At 41.1% G+C, this 17,445-nt stretch overlaps 1 protein-coding gene across 1 annotated transcript in view; it reads left to right on the top strand.

Moving 5' to 3' along the window:
* Positions 1-17,445, top strand: part of CEP85L (centrosomal protein 85L) — a 179,521-nt gene that overhangs the window by 144,005 nt on the left and 18,071 nt on the right. Inside the window, exons 5-7 of the mRNA XM_077812142.1 lie at positions 7,036-7,153; positions 9,874-10,050; positions 16,692-16,844. Coding sequence (XP_077668268.1) covers positions 7,036-7,153; positions 9,874-10,050; positions 16,692-16,844 — 448 coding nt within the window. The remainder of the gene's footprint in view (positions 1-7,035; positions 7,154-9,873; positions 10,051-16,691; positions 16,845-17,445) is intronic.

Raw genomic sequence — 17,445 nt, 5'->3', positions numbered from 1 at the left:
TTGTATCCAATTTGCAAATGAATTCCAATTCAACAGTCTCTCGCTGGAGTCTGGTTTTGAAGTTTTTCTGTTGTAATATCGCAACTTTCATGTCTGTAATCGTGTGACCAGAGAGATTGAAGTGTTCTCCGACTGGTTTATGAATGTTATAATTCTTGACATCTGATTTGTGTCCATTTATTCTTTTACGTAGAGACTGTCCAGTTTGACCAATGTACATGGCAGAGGGGCATTGCTGGCACATGATGGCATATATCACATTGGTGGATGTGCAGCGAGCCTCTGATAGTGTGGCTGATGTTATTAGGCCCTGTGATGGTATCCCCTGAACAGATATGTGGGCACAGTTGGCAACGGGCTTTGTTGCAAGGATAGGTTCCTGGGTTGGTGGTTCTGTTGTGTGGTATGTGGTTGCTGGTGAGTATTTGCTTCAGGCTGGGGGGCTGTCTGTAGGTAAGGACTGGCCTGTCTCCCAGGATTTGTGAGAGTGTTGGGTCATCCTTCAGGATAGGTTGTAGATCCTTAATAATGCGTGGGAGGGGTTTTAGTTGGGGGCTGAAGGTGACGCCTAGTGGCGTTCTGTTATTTTCTTTGTTAGGCCTGTCCTGTAGTAGGTGACTTCTGGGAACTCTTCTGGCTCTATCAATCTGTTTCTTCACTTCTGCATGTGGGTATTGTAGTTGTAAGAATGCTTGATAGAGATCTTGTAGGTGTTTGTCTCTGTGTGAGGGGTTGGAGCAAATGCGGTTGTATCACAGAGCTTGGCTGTAGACAATGGATCGTGTGGTGTGGTCAGGGTGAAAGCTGGAGGCATATAGGTAGGAAAAGCGGTCAGTAGGTTTTCGGTATAGGGTGGTGGTTATGTGACCATCGTTTATTAGCACTGTAGTGTCCAGGAAATGGATCTCTGGTGTGGACTGGACCAGGCTGAGGTTGATGGTGGGATGGAAATTGTTGAAATCATGGTGGAATTCCTCAAGTGCTGCTTTTCCATGGATCCAGATGATGATGTCATCAATATAGTGCAAGTAGAGTAGGGGCGTTAGGGGACGAGAGCTGAGGAAGTGTTGTTCTAAGTTAGTCATAAAAAAGTTGGCATACTGTGGGGCCATGCGGGTACCCATAGCAGTGCCGCTGATTTGAAGGTATACATTGTCCCCAAATGTAAAATAGTTATGGGTAAGGACAAAGTCACAAGTTCAGCCACCAGGTTAGCCGTGACATTATCGGGGATAGTGTTCTTGACGGCTTGTAGTCCATCTTTGTGTGGAATGTTGGTGTAGAGGGCTCCTACACAGGTGGCCAAGTTCTGTGAGATCTGGGAAACATGTTTCCAGAGCTCTGCCATGTGTCAGAACTGGTGGCCCCAGCTCTTGGCTGTTCTGCCTGCTCGAAGCATGAATGCAGGCAGGCAGAATGTAAAGAGAAGCAGCTGATCTTCTGAGACAAGTCCTCCTCCTACCACGTACTTTGATATCAGATAGATTAGTCCTAAGGGTTATGAAGAAGTCTTAATATTGGCCTGTGTGTTAGCATAGGTTGATGAAGACAAGATAGTGCTATGTATAGTACAGTCTCCAATTTCTGAAACACATTATTATCTGACATAGGGTTATCTCCTTTAACATCTGTTAAATGCATTGAATAAATTTGTACAAAGGAAAATTTTAGCTAATAGGGAAATTTCAGTGTCCCGCATGAATTTGAATAACTATGGCTGTATTGTATATTCCTTCCTCATTGTATAGTATTAAGTAGAAGTATTTCCTTTATGTAATCTGCATATACTGTTATAAGTAATTTTTTTCTTTAAGTTGGATTCAGATGCACTTTAAGACATATTAACTGTAGCCTCTAATTAGCTAAAACAACATTTGGTATTGTTGGGCTGAGTATTATTATAATGTGTCCAGATAAAACCAGGTCTTTATATGAACATCCGTGGCTAGTGTTCCCTCCCCTACACTGTCAAGCACCACTGATCCACAGGAATTAAGACATTGTTGATGCCTGAAATGAAAGGTATTTGGTGGAGAAATGGCAAAGAGAAAAGGATTTTACAAAAGACTTGCAGATTTTACGAAAGGTGGAAATAGAAGGGAACACATCTTTTCATGAAAAGTAAAAGGGTTTACTGTAGGTATATCAGGATCTTGCATGTGGCATTTGGGACTTGGGAATCTAATATGTAGGAACCAGGTGTTGTCTGATGCACGCGTTGGGTAACCCCTTTGACTTCAGTTGGGTTGCACGCTGGATATATCAAGATTGAATGTGGCTTTTGAGATTTATAATGATGGTTGGTGTTTTTAAAAAAAAATGGGGAGGGGAAGGTAAGGGGACCAACAAAGAACATACCCTCAGGATACTGATTTGAAATTTTGTAGGAGATCAAGGGAAGAGAAAGATATTGCTATAATCAGACTATAACAAGCAGATCATGTCTGAGAAGAAAAACACATTTTAAAATTCATTTTACCCCCCAAAAATGAAACTGCTACACTGCAGAATTTTTCTGTGGAAATTGAATATGGTATTCTGGATACAACAGGATCTTTCATGTCGTTAAAAAGAAGCTTCAAAGCTTTCTCTTCTGCTCCTGGATCAGAGCTTTCTTTATGCCTTGAGGAAAAGGTGCAAAGATTTGAGATGTCTTGCAGACTAAAATCTTTTTGAAAAGCAACTTCAATGTTATATTTGTATCAATTATTTGGCAACAAAAGTAGACCGTAATACCTCCTTTTAATGAAGATTCCTTCATAGGTATCACCATATATATATATTAAACACCGCTCCCAAAAAGGGTGCTTTCATTTCTCAGTGTTTGTTTTATATAAAAACATAGCTTTGCTTCCCTTGAATGCAGTTCCTTTAACTGGCACTTTAGAGGTATGCAAGTCATTTCTGCTCATCTCCTTTCCTCAGACTGACCCTGCTGGCATACACAAGAAGCCAAGTCTGAGATTTAAAAAACAAACAAACCAACCCCAAAACACTTTTAATTATCTTCTGGCTCACAGTAGAGAAACTGAGCTGAAGTAACTAAAAGTCCATGTATTGAAAGTAACGTTGTTGGTGTTTTTTCTTTTTTCCTACACTCAGTATTGAATTTTGAGAGATGGCCTTTCATGAGAGAATGGTGGTCCTGTGAATGAACGAGATTGTTTGTTTGTTTTTCATTGCAGTCAGACATACATTTTAGCTGTAGCTGGCTGAAAAATGCAATTTGAAAAAACAAACGGAAAAAAAAAACATGACCACAGAAGATAATTTGGGGATAGGGCTGTGAATTTGAATTTTTTTTCCAAACATCAATTTGAAAACAAAAAATATCAGTGAGCTCTAGTTTTGTCCTTTATGAAGACAGAGCACACTGTTAAGGTGATTAATATTAAAGCTGACCTAGTCTAATAATAGCTCTGTCTGGAAGGTGAAACTAGCTATCTGTTTCAAGGTTGGTTAATTGTTTTGGCCTACCAACCTTGATATTAAACTTTGCCATTTATCTGAGCAGAGGCTTGAAAAGAGCCTAAAGAGTCTTCTTGAAAGTGCTAGAATTATTAGCTGAAGACAGGCAGGCTGTCAGGTATAGTATTTCCACTGCCATGCATAGGCTATATTTGTGAGGTCATCTGAACCTCTTACACACACTTTTTTTTAAACAAAGCCCTCACAGCCTGTGGTTATATAGCGGATTAGTCGTAACAGCTGTGGGGTAACAAAGGATTAAAACTATCCTAGCATATGACAACATCAGCAATGAAATGCACGTGGTGTGAGGTCTTTCATTGTCAGAGAACTCCAAAGACTTATTGGATTATATGCATATAGTGAATATATTTCTATAACGTTTGTTTTTCATTCTTTGTTCATGAATAGCCATCAGCTTTCATAGTTTTGTTTTCCTATGGCCTGAAGTTAGTTTACTGTAGAGAGTTCATCTTCAGGAAGACAGTTGCAGAGAAATACATCATCTAGGAAAACCTTTCCTTGATGTCTTTTGTTGACAAGGTTTTAGGATGGCAGATAAATTCTAACTACACTTTGCAGGCTAACAGAAAAATATTGAGACAAATTCAATCCACTGTAGTCATTTACACCAGGGATTAATTTGGCTCATTTTATCTTCCTCTGGGGATTAGTGGGAAGAGAATTGGTTTAAAAAAAAAGTGATGTATTTTGAAGTTCAGTGGTATTTTTAAATGCTCAGTTCAACTGTTTAGTATCTGTTCAGGAATGCAAATGTAAAGCAAATGTTGAGATATGATCAACCAAAAGAATAGGAGAGTGCAGTTGCTTCAACAGCTGAGTCATGGTTACTTACATAATTTAAATCAGACTTGGTGAAAATGTTCTAATGAAATACGTATGCACAATAATGACTGTTCACCTTTTATCATCCTAGTTTGACCTCAGGTTAAGAGGTCTCATATTAAGTGAGTTTGCTGAACTTGTGATTGTGACCAAGAACACAACAGAATTTATGAAGACCTCATCATCTCTTTCGTAATGTTGTGTGTCTCTTTCTAGTAAAAATCACATACTCTTTACGTTCAAATCCTCTCCCTCCATACCAGGATTTGCAGCTCTTGTTATTACTATTATTTGAAATGCAATAGTGCATAAAGACCCAAATCGAAATTGTTTATTGTAGCATTCCCCCTCTTTTAGAGCAAATTTATTTTTTCCAGTGTTACTCATTCCTTCTTAACTGGGCTCATTCCTTCCACATAGGCTGGGAAGGAGGAGGAGAGGTGGCTAAAAAAAAAAATTGTTTCATTGTATCATAGGACATCTTGAAATTTATTTATTCTTATGAATTATATTTAATGAATGGTCTTAATATGCTGTACAGTTAAGCCTTTCTTATATTTTTTCCATACATTCCAATACATGTATAATATGTACCACACTGTATGCAACAAACATTTTTTGGGACACGTAAATTTACCTTTTTTAAGCAGCAAATCCCTCTTTGAGGTGGAATAAATGGGACACAGTCTGTTCATGGCCAGCTAGGTGAATTTTCCTGGCTAAAAAAAAATCCCTCTAAGTGGGCTTTTGTGCGTGTGGTTTTACTTTTTTTTTCTCCCATGATTTGGCCTCAGAGACTCCTTACCTAACTAATCAAGGATTCCTTTCCCTAACCAGCTTTTCATGTTTTTTCCATTTCTTGCTGTTTTACTTTTATGAAAACCTTTTGATGCCTCCTGGGAATATTTGGAAGACATTCAATTTAGAAACCACTCTGGTTATGGATTATAATTTTTATGGGTGTTTTTTTTTAAGCTGTTTTGCTCAGAGGTGGATCTCTTTCCTCAGAAATTAATCTGCTTCTGCTGTTTATCCCCACTCACCACAGGATATAATCTCCAAAGAATTTAATTGTGATGTCACAAATAGGTTTGTGAATTTAGATGATGTATAAGCAGCAGGAACAGATGAATACTTAATCAATGATCCTGTTCTCCAGCAAATCCCTCCTAGTATAATAAAACAAAACCAATCAACCAACCAAAGAAAACCAACCAACCAAAAACACCAGAGAACAATACAAAAAGGGTGGAGGGGAGGGGAAAATTGAGGAGAAATACAAAGAATGAGAGAGATGCAGAATTTTTACTGTTTCTAAATAATGTCCCACCAAGGTATCTGTGTCCCTTTAAGGTTTTCACTGGCCAGTGTGACAAAGCTGATTGTAGTTGACCATAGGAAGTCCTGTCTCTGAGGAAAGAGATTAGTGGACTTCTTGGGCCATATGTATCTCTGATGTAACTCCATTGACTTGTAAATTGACATCCAGGGTTGTGTTTGGCCCTCTAACCATAGTAGTTCAAAATCAGTTATTTTATAAATAGTGGTATAATTTATGCCTCTGGTGTAAACTGGTGGGAAGATTGGTGCAAGCAATAAAGTAGTTTAACTTGTACAACTTTGATATCTAGTGCTGTGTAAACTTAAATGCACTATAGCTCATCTGTCAAGTAGTCAGAAGAGAAAATAGTAAGCAGAAAAAGGAACTAAAAGGAGGACCTTAGGTTAAACACTGCCATCCTTATTTTATGGTCGTGGCTTTTCCTTTTAAACTTTCTTCTGCCCCCTGTTGGTGTGTAAATTTCAGTTATGTGAAAAAAGCATAACATGCAACCAGAGGAGCAAAAGCAGGTGTAACCCTGCCTTTTTTCTAACCCCTGGTATAAAAGACATCTCTACTTGTCAAATTCATGGTGGTCTCAAGACACACTTCCATAGGAGTTCCACCTGGATTCTCCAGGCTGAATTTAGCTCATTTTGTATATGCTTTATGGGGAATATGTGACCATGTATCTTAGCAGAAGTTGGATAGGAGGTGGGGTCCTAGGAGTGGGGGGACAGGGAGCAGAGGGGGTTGGATAGGGGTGGGGTCCTGGGGGGCAGTTAGGGGTGGGGGTCCCGGGAGGGGGTGATCGGGGACAAGGGGGGTGTTGGATGGGTTGTGGGTCCTGGGGGGCCTGCCAGGGGCTGGGGGTGTGGATGGGGTCGGGGCAGTCAGGGGACAGGGAGCGGGGGTGGGGGGGAAGGTTGGATAGGGGTTGGGGCTCCGGGAGGTCAGGGGACAAGGAGCAGGGGGGGTTGGATGGGTCAGGGGGTCTGAAGGGGGCGGGACGTGGGAAGGGGCAGATAGGGGACGGGAGCCAGGCTGTTTGGGGAGGCACAGCCTTCCCTACCCGGCCCTCCATACCGTTTCGCAACCCCGATGTGGCCCTCGGGCGAAAAAGTTTGCCCACCCCTGGCCTAGTGGGACACCAGTTCTGGCCCTAATCTGGATTAATTTCAGATAGGCTGTTGTGGGAAATCCCAGGGTTACTATAGATTCATTATGGTGAAATATCTAACTTTGGCCAAGTGTAGCCTATAGTTTTCTCTTTCACGTGCTCAAAGTAAGTTGAAGGTTGGTCTTTATTGCTAGAGTGTTATGAAATATAAATCTTCAAGATTCATGGTTTTCTCTCCTTCTCCCCATCCCCCAAAGTAATCTGACTTTATGTATTACAGTCAGAAGCAACAAATTAACAGTTTACATCAGAAGATACGGGAGAATGAATTACGGGCTCAACGTGCCAGGCTGAGCCACCTTGTGAATTGTGAAGAACCTTATGTGACTAATTTACAGGTAAAATGGTTATCTTTGTTTAGGTATTTCAATATATATTAACTGAACGCATCAGAAATACCTGAGGGCATGTTCACAGTTCCACTGCAGGCCAAAAACTAAAACTGTTTAAATTGTTTGTCTGTAATAATGCCTAATACTCATACTTTGCATACATTTCAGAATGTTCTGTTAAATGTCCTTTTCTCCAGTAATTGCAGAAGTGTTTAAATTAAGTATTTTTATAGTAAGTATATTTTGTGCTTAACATCAATTTTACTAGTGTGTGTGTGTTTGAAATCTGAAAAAAAATGTGTGTTGTGAAGACTGAGGTTAGAGCCATCATAGTATTCAGCCAGCAGAGGGATCTCTAAGACAGGGTGCAGGGTAATGTTAGAGATGAAGTTAAATGAGGAAGAGATATAAAAAAGAAGAGGTTGAACAAAAGTAACATTACAATGTTCGCTATATGTCAGAAGTTCAGCACCTTAAAATAAATGGAAAAGATGTAGAAGCCTGGGCTGTGGTGGTCAAGCAAGGGACCAATGGGGTAACTTTGCATGGCAGAACAAGACAACAAATTTGGCAGGGACACTTAAGTAGGACCTGGGATAGTAGCCAAAGATGCATCTAGAAGGAAGGTGGTGGGGGGGAATGACAATGGCAAGTGTAGACAAAATATTCTCCTATCCTGTTTCCCTTGTATCACCTTAACCTTTTTGTTGTTACAATCAATGGACGAGATCCTCAGTTCATGTACTTAAGCATAACTCCAGTTATGTCACTGGAGCTATAGTGATGTACCCCAGCTGAAGACCTGGCCCAGTGTATGTATAAGCTCATAGAAAGAGGAATCTGAATGCCTGATCATTGGCTTTTTGGGGCGGAGAATTTAGCATGCCTGTAAGCTAACAAATGTATTGACTGAAATGGAAACACCATGCATTGTTAATTATTTAGGGAAAGATTTTCAGGCACCTCAGGGATTTAGGTGCTTAATCCCAGCTGTAGGCACTTCTGCAAAATCTCCTTATTTTGTAAAATTATTTTAAAATTGTAAACATGCTTTTCTATACTGAAATAGTTACCTACTAGAGATTGGGTGGATGTGAGTTTGAAGAAAAAAGTATTGACTTTTTTTTCTACATGAAAGGGGCAGTGACCCCAAAACCCGCAAGGATGTTCTGGGTTGGTTTTATTTATTTATTTATTTATTTATTTAGCAAAAGGGTGTTGCACACAATTGTACATATAATCATATTAATAATAAACTTTATGTAAAATGTTAATGAAGGCTTTTCATAATTAATAGCATTTTTAAAATCAAGCCTCAGAGGATTTCTGCTTTAATTGGTTTATTCAGCATCTATTCCTGGGAGTTATTTTTCTTAACTGTATTCCTCATACATAGTTTAATCTTTGAAAAGATTTTAAAAATTATTCTGAATATTTTGTCCATTTTGTTAAAGGGACGTTGTCAGCTCAGATATCATGTCTTTTAACAAAATCAAATTGCCTCATAAATTCCAGTGTAGATTATGGAAAGGGAAAGATTTTTTTTTAAAAAACGCAATTTACTTTTCATCTCTCATGCTACCTATCTCCATCTTGCGCTTCTCTCACCATGGACAGTGAAAACAGAAATGTAATTTTCACTCCTGTGAAAGAGGAGGCAGCTTGGTGCAATAGATAGAGCAGCAGATATGAAACATAGGTTCTGTTCTTGGCTCTGCCACTTCTGTGATCTTGGGCAAGTCACTCCATCTTTCTGTACCTCAGTTTCTCCATCTGAAATATAGGGATAATCATGCTTACCCTCTTTCAAAAAGCTTCTAAAGATGTAAGCACCATTGCAATATTTTGGTTTGTTCATAGTCATTTGTAGTCTGGCTTGCTTTTTGGGTTATAGTGCAGTGTTTGGGGTTGGAAACACTACGGATGTCTTGGCTTCTGTAAAAGAAAAACCTAAATTTGGAGCCAAATTTGACATGACCCTGTCCCTTTAAACATGTTATGGAGATCATGATAATTTTTCATTTTAAGGTCTGATTGCCAAATTCAGATATTCTCCTGCTCCACAAAGTATAACTTCCAGAAATTCATGATGTATTAACTTACTTTTTGACAGGTTTCAGAGTAGCAGCCATGTTAGTCTGTATTCGCAAAAAGAAAAGGAGTACTTGTGGCACCTTAGAGACTAACCAATTTATCTGAGCATAAACTTTCGTGAGCTACAGCTCACTTCATCGGATGCATCACTTGCATCCGATGAAGTGAGCTGTAGCTCACGAAAGCTTATGCTCAAATAAATTGGTTAGCTTATTTTTTTGATGCTTATAAATAGCTCAGACATCCGATATTGACTGAAAATTAAGCCCCACTCTATCTGCATGCAAAAAAACGTGGTGTTGTATAAGACTATGCCTTCCCTATGAGCTTAAGTTGCGATTCTCCTGTTTGTGCTATTTACAGCCGTGCTAGCTTGCTGAGAGCTGGCATGAGTATGTGTACATGAGCAGGGGAATCACCGGGCTTGTAGTGTAGATGTAGCCTAATGAACACCAGTGCAGTTATTTTTCGTAGCTTGTACTGTGTCACCTCTCCTCAGTAAACATGTTGTAGCATGTGTGCATTTTCTTTGTAAGCCAGGCACTGTATTTTTAAATCTACCAAGTGAGAGTGTTTTCTCGAAGAGCTAATGTCAGCTGTACTTTAACTATACTTTTTTCTTGTTTTTAAAGCATCCACAATATGAGATCACATCATTGCAAGCTCCATTTTCAGAAAGATCAGTATCCCACTGTGAGGAGCTTGAGCAAAAGCTTGCATCAGTTGAGAATAAGGAAATGCAACTCAATGAGTTTCTCAAGCAAATTTCAAACAAATCCAGTGAAGAGAAAAAGAAGATGGAAGAGAAAGTAAGTGGCTTTCATGTTTAGATTTCACCTTTTGTGCCATGGTGTTTCAGAACTTCTTAAGTAGAAAGCAACTAATGTGTAGGCTCTAATTTATCCTGCGGTGTCTATAGCCAGTCCACAATATGGCATTTAAACATGCCGGGCCTGATTCACCAGTTGTTCCAGTGTTACATGGTATTATGCAATTACTTGATTTCGCTGCACTGCGTGAAACTGGAGTATCACAGTGTGACTCATGCCCAGTAGAAGTGTACCAAACTTCAGTCCTGTCAATAGAGTGGCAGCATGATTTCCCTGTCCAGGGTGAAAAGGGCTTTTGGTTTTTCATTTTAAAAAAAACCCACTTGGACAGGGGCAGTCTTGCTATTTGTATGTGTGTTCAGTGCCTACTGCAGTGAAGCCCTAGGTGTGACTGTAATACAGGTAACAAATAATAATAGCCAAACAGATGCTATATACTGCCACAGGTACCATAGCCTGTAGCAGTTTTTTAACATGGCTGCCACATGGATTGGAACTTGTTAATATGGATGTAACTCTGGAAACCTTTGTTTAAAAATGCCTGTGTTGCTAGTCCTCCCTGTCAAGGTTCCTTCCCCTACTCTGAACTCTAGGGTACAGATGTGGGAACCTGCATGAGAGACCCCCTAAGCTTATTTCTACCAGCTTAGGTTAAAACTTCCCCAAGGCACAAAGTCTTTGCCCTTGCATTAGGTAAAACGGTGCCACCACCAAGTGATTTAACAAACAATCAAGCAAAGGACCACTTGGAGTTCCTCTTTCCCCAAAATATCCCCCCAACCCCTTACACCCCCTTTCCTGGGGAGGTTTAAGAATAAACAAGATGAGCACAAACCAGCCTTGGATTTTTAAGACCCAAAAAACCCAGTCAGATTCTTAAAAAACAGAACTTTATTAGAAGAACAAAAAAGATAAGAGAACAACTCTGTAAGATCAGAATGGAAGATAATCTTACAGGCAGTCAGATTCAAAACATAGAGAATCCCTCTAGGCAAAACCTTAAGTTACAAAAAGACACAAAAACAGGAAAACACATTTCCTCCAGCACAGCAAATTTACAAGCCAAAACAAATAAAACCTAACGCATTTTCTAGCTAGATTACTTACTAACTTTGCAGAAGTTGAAGGGCTTGCATCCTTGATCTGTTCCCGGCAGAGGTATCACACAGTCAGACAAAAGCCTTTTTTCCCCCCTCCACATTTGAAAGTATCTTGTCCCCTCATTGGTCATTTTGGGTCAGGTGCCAGCGAGATTACCTTAGCTTCTTAACCCTTTACAGGTGAAAGGATTTTGCCTCTGGCCAGGAGGGATTTTATAGCACTGTATACAGAAAGGTGGTTTCCCTTCCCTTTATATTTGACACTCCCTAAAGTGGAACATTCAGAACAGGGGCGAGAGAATGCTGGCTGAGGGAGCAGTAAAAACAACTCACTAAGATAGCATTAGCCTCTCCTGGAGGGATGAGAAAACTATAGGCAGCTTCACTGGTGTTAGCCCGAATGTAGATGGCTTTCTCTGTTCCAGCTGCCATTTTCAGCACCATATTAATTAAGCTTGCTCCCTGCAAGCATATATGACCTGGTGCTAAAATCACCCATCTTCATTATTGGTTTTGTGGTTACTAAGGCGAATGAAGCCAAAGAGGGACATTTTCTGTTAAAATTCCATGGTGTCGAGAAGGCGGTAGGTTTGTAAGCACAAAGCACACTTGTAACAGTGTGTTGAAATCTTAATTTTTGTTTCTTTATTACTTTCAGTTGAGCACGTTCCCTCAGAAGGAACATTGCCTCCTCTGAGCAACCCTGGATACATCTTAAAATATGCTACACCAGTGGTTTTCAAACTTTTTTATTGGTGACCCCTTTCACATAGCAAGCCTTTGAGTGCAACTCCCTTTATAAATTAAAAACACTTTTTAATATATTTAACACCATTATAAATGCTGGAGGCAAAGTGGGGTTGGGGTGGAGGTTGACAGCTCGCAACCCCCTGAGGGGTCCCAACCCCCAGTTTGAGAACCCCTGCGCTACAGAAACTGACAACTCAATTTAATTTCAAAACTCCATTAAATCATGTCTACAATAGAAAAATTACCATTGCTGATAAGTGTCAGCAGAATGGATCTGAACCTCTCTTGAATGTTTGAATGGTATTCAGAAACCAGTTAAAACCTGTTGCTGACACTGTTTTCAGCTTCTGTTAATTAGGTTTGCTCAGGGTGTCGCTTTCAAGGAAAATGGTATCCATGTGCCTCAGCCCAACAGTCTGAAAATTCATGTGATTTGAAGCACTTATTAACATGAATAAACGAACATATATTTTTTAAAAAATACTGTGGAAAGTTTGGGACTAGAACCGCTGAGTCTAATACAGCAGATACAAGTCTCATATATTGAGCCATTCTGCCTTCCAGAGTGAATATGCCAAATCCATGAGTGAAAAGCTGCTGCCTCCTCTCGGAGAGGTGCAGCGTAGAAATTACAGTGAAAGACAAGGACGGCTCCCGATTCTGGGCTGTTCTGGGAGTTGGGCAGAATCTCTGCAGCCTAATTCACTACACAACCATGACTTATTCTCTAAGCTCCATCCAGCCTGTGGACTGAATGAGGCAAAGATCCTGTGGAAAAAATATGTGATCATGTAATTAAATGAATGCATTAAAGTAGGATGGGATTGTAATCGTAGAAAGGAGGGAATACAGGGCCAGAAAGGGCATGTGCTGCTGTAGGGACACAGCTGACAGGCGGTCTGAACTCTAGACTGGGGGCTAGGTCTAGGAGGCAGCCTATCTGCATGACCCCTGTGCACCGTCACGGTGCTGATGTTAGGATCAGTCAGAGCCCACAGGGGAGAAGGCCCCTGATCAGTGACTGAGGGATTGATGCTGGGGGTATGGAAATTATTTTGCTCATCTAGGGATGATAAAGCTGATTGTTACTGAGAAAGGTGTTGAAGTGATTTCTGGTTGAATTCCTCCTCCCCAAAGGCTGTGGAAGGGATCTCCATTCCAAGGCAAGGGGTGGGGGATTGAAACAAACTAGTAGTAAGGGAAACCTGTTCTCCCCCTGCTGCATACAAGAGGACCAAATTAAGGTTTCATGGGCCACCTTAATACTGACATTAACACTAACTTTTGAGGGCCGACCTTTACAGGAAAAATAATTCTCAAGGAAGGGGGGGAGAGGACACTGGGGATGTGGAGATGGAAGGAAGGGGAATATCAGTGGCTGACAATCCAGCTAATAGAGGGAGAGAAGCTACAGACCGTGATTGCAGGAGAGGACCTCAGGTTGTGGGTGCAAGAGGGAAAGGAAGATGTGGAGAAGGCCATTATATCTGTCCCTGAAAATGCAGGAGGATTTTAGTGGGCCAAACAGTTGTGCAAAACCTCACTGAAGAAAGCACAAGCCCAGCATCCCCTAAAGGAAGATATGTCAGAGGAACAAAGGCATTTTGGAAGGTCATAGGTTTGGATGTATCTCCAAATACTTTGGGGTTTTATCTGGTAAGAAATACCTTAGAACAGCCTGAATGCTGTATGAGTTTTTGAGGCCCTGATAATTAAGAGATCCATATCAAAACTACCGTAATCTTAAAACATCACAGAATGTGTATATAGCCCTCCCGTAGCCCCCAGGATCCTGACTTGTTTAGAAAATTGTCCCTAAAAAAGCTTTTCCGATGTTGTCAGCTACTAAGCACTTTTATAGACTCCATCATTAGACTCTGACATTGCCAGTGTCACACATAACATTTGTTTTTCAGCAAGATGGATGTTTCCAGCACTAGACACAGAAACACCAATTGTATGAGATATTTTAAAGGGTTACATTTGACACTTATTCATAGCGACACATGTTTCTAATCCTATAAATTGCTAATCTGTTGATCTGAGCAATATGGGTAGAGTTTTCATTAAATCAAATCCTGAGTTTGAAGACCGGTTTTGAGCAGTCTTTTTTTTTTTTTTTTTTTAAGTCCTTGTTAATAAAGCAAGTGCCAGGAATGCATGTATGCGTATTGATCTTGGCTATCAAACATAGCAAAGAAATTATTTTGCAGGCTGAGGGTGAATTAAGATTCCTGTAGAAAGTCAGCCTTAACAAAGCTGCTATTTCATTGTGATGTCCTCTGATGTAGTTGTTGGACTGTGTCAAGGTCAATTTTTTGGCTGAGATTCCTATTGGGTTTAGTCCTGATAGATATGTATTTGAAGCTGTTTTTTAATTCCTGTAGCTGTTGCACAAAATAATATCCAAAACAAAACATTTAGGACATCTGTCTTGAGAAGATGTTATCTGGCCACCTATTTATATTGTGTGTATATTATAAAATGAGAGTTGAAATAACATTTTGTAATTCAAGAAGAGTATCATGAGTAAACCACTGTTACTGTCGTAGTGGGTAGAGCATTGGACTCAGGAAACCTGGAATCTGTTCCTGGCTCTGCCACTGGCCTGATGGGTTACCGTGGACAAGTCACTTCACCTTTGTGCCTCATTTGCCCCTCTGTAAAATGGGCCTAATGATAGTAACTTCCTTTGTAAAGCACTTTGAGATCTAATGATGAAAAGCACTGTTTAAGAGCTAGGTGGTATTATCACTGCACTACCTTTAGGCACCACATGAATCAGGACTCCATTGTGCTTGGCAAGCACATACAAACGGTCCCTGCCTGAAAAACAAGACAGACAAAGGACAGGAGGGGAAACAGGCACAGGGATGTGAAGTGACTTGCCCAGTGCCACACAGCAGGTCAGTGGCAGAAGCAGGAATAGAACCAAGTCTCCTGACCCCCAGTCCACTGCCCTATCTGAGGCTATGCAGCTTGTTGTGTACATGGCTTCGAAACACAGTATTTACCCAAGAACTCAGAAGCATGTATGTGTTATAAGTTTTTGGGTTGGGTTGGTTTTAAGTAGGGCCGAATGCTCTAGTGGCTAATGTGCCACAGATCAAAGAAAACTATCTCAATTTATACAGAATAAAAAAGCTCAAGAACTAGGAGTAAAAGTGGCTATGTTGTGTGATGCTATATGACTCAAACCCACAAAAACAGAGCTGTTGCCCCTTGGCTGAGTAGCAAAAATTCAGAGTCTTGCAGAGAGGTTTCCATTTGGATGAAAAATTGGTGGCATAGTATGAGGGTATTTTCTTAGTGCAGTGGTCACCAAGCGGTCAATCGCGATCAACTGGTCGATCCTAGAGGATCCCCCAGTCTATCACGATCTCCAGTGGCATAGCATGGCTGCCACTAAGGCAGACTCCCTACCCCGGCCCCACGCCACTCCTGGAAGCAGCCAGCATGGCCACAGGGGCAGGGGTCTCCCTCTGCGCGCTGCCCTTGCCTGCAAGCACCTCCCCCGCAGCCCCCATTGGTTGGGAGAGCTGCGGGAGTGGTGCTTGCAGAGAGGGGCAGCATGCAGAGCCACGTGCCCCTACCCCACAGCAGGGGCGCGTTGGCCCCTTCCGGGAGCAGCGTGGGGCCAGGGTAGGCAGGGAGTCTGCCTTAGCACCCAGCCATGCTACACTGCCGACCGGGAGCTGCCAGAGGTAAGTGCTGCCTGGCGGGAGGCTGCACCCCAGCCCTGAGCCCCCCTCCCAGAACTCACACTCCAAACCCCCTCCTGTATCCTGCACCCCAACACTCTGCCCTGGCCCGGAGCCCCCTCCTGCACCCAAACTCCCTCCAAGAGCTTACACCCCTCCTGCACCCCAACCCCCTTCCCCAGGCTCAGCCTAGAGCCCCCTCCCACATTGCAAACCCTTCAGCCCAGAGCCCACACCCTCTTCTAACCCCCTACCCCAGCCCGGTGAAAGTGAGTGAGGGTTGGGGAGAGCGAGTGATAGGGTGGGGGTAGATGGAGTGAGCGGGGTGGATCTTTGGGGAAGGGGCGGGGCAGATCCTGGGTTGCCCTTAGATTTAAAAAGTGATCTTGGGCATCAAAAAGTTGGAGACCACTATCTTAGTGTAATATGTTTATTTACAAACAAAGTACAATAATCTTGTCTGCCTGGATAGCAGTAGGAACAAAGTAGCACATAGACAGCTCTTCTGCAGTAGCCTCATACCAGGCTTTGCATTATCCCAAGAAAGAATTCTCTGCCTCTGTTTTTTCTCTCCAAGGACTCTCACAGACTTGCAGCAAAATGTAGACTCTCTGTTGACTGTCCACACAGTAATTTTGTTCCAGTTCTCCCACTCCTAATATTTTTCATGTCTCTGATCACCAGGCATGCACACAGAGCAAGCCAAAAGAGTGAGAAACTTCCTAACACTGTGGGCAATTGACATAAAAAAGAATGTGTTAAATAAGGATGTTTTCAATTCCGAAGCACTGGGTCATATAAACTGAGGTAAAACAATTGTAGCTTCACATATGTTTGATGTAACGCAAATATTTAAAGATGGTGATTGTTCTGGGTAGGAGATACTGGATTTAAGCAAAATAAATGACCCTTTGGTGTAATTTTCTGTAATAACTAACCTTTACTTCTGGCTAAGAATGTTGTTTCTAAAGATCTGCTGAGTTTTGAGAATTTGGAAATAGATTCTTCATTATCTTGTACTGGTTTATTTTCTACCACAATAAATTATGTAATCTTATTACTCTTTTAGCTTAAAACCAGAGACAGATACATAAATAGCCTGAAAAAGAAATGCCAGAAAGAGTCTGAACAAAATAAAGACAAACAGAGACGAATTGAAACCCTAGAAAAATACCTGGCTGACCTGCCAACGCTGGATGATGTAGAAAGGCAGAGTAAGCAGGTAAGGGAGAAGTATCTGGTTTTAATAATACATAAAAGGAGAGTTACAGATATAAATATATTCTGTGACATGCATTTGTGACTGGGGTCCCAGGGGAGCCACACTGAGGTTATTCAATTAGGGCAAACTGTAAAGAATGGGGCAGACAATCCCTAAAGCCCTAAGTATTGGATATTCCAATACTTAAATTTACCAAGCCAGCACAAAACAGCTTCTGTAATACCTTACTGGTTACCCAGAAGCCAAAACATAGTTCCCTTAAAGCAACCCAGCCTTGGGCTTCCACCCAGATGCCCAAGTCATATGATGAGGATTACTGAACATTTTATTCATCATAGAAGAAAGTTATACCAATCCCTAATGATTGGACAAATTAACTTCCAAGGTAATGAATACTTCAGATCTTACCCATATACATGCTTACAGCCAATTCTTCTTAACTAAACTAAAATGTATTTAAGAAGAAAAGAGAGTGAGTATTGGTTAAAAGATACATACAGACATGAGTACAGTTCTGAGATCAGTTTTATAGTAGAGATGGTGAGCTTTGTAGTTGCAAAGAGTTCTTTCAGAATTTGTCCGTAGGATATAGTCCAATGTT

This window comes from Eretmochelys imbricata, chromosome 3 (assembly GCF_965152235.1).
Source record: "Eretmochelys imbricata isolate rEreImb1 chromosome 3, rEreImb1.hap1, whole genome shotgun sequence".
In the NCBI taxonomy this organism is placed as follows: Eukaryota; Metazoa; Chordata; order Testudines; family Cheloniidae; genus Eretmochelys; species Eretmochelys imbricata.
Note: the sequence above shows the minus strand (reverse complement) of the source record. Positions and strands in the feature narration are given on the sequence as shown.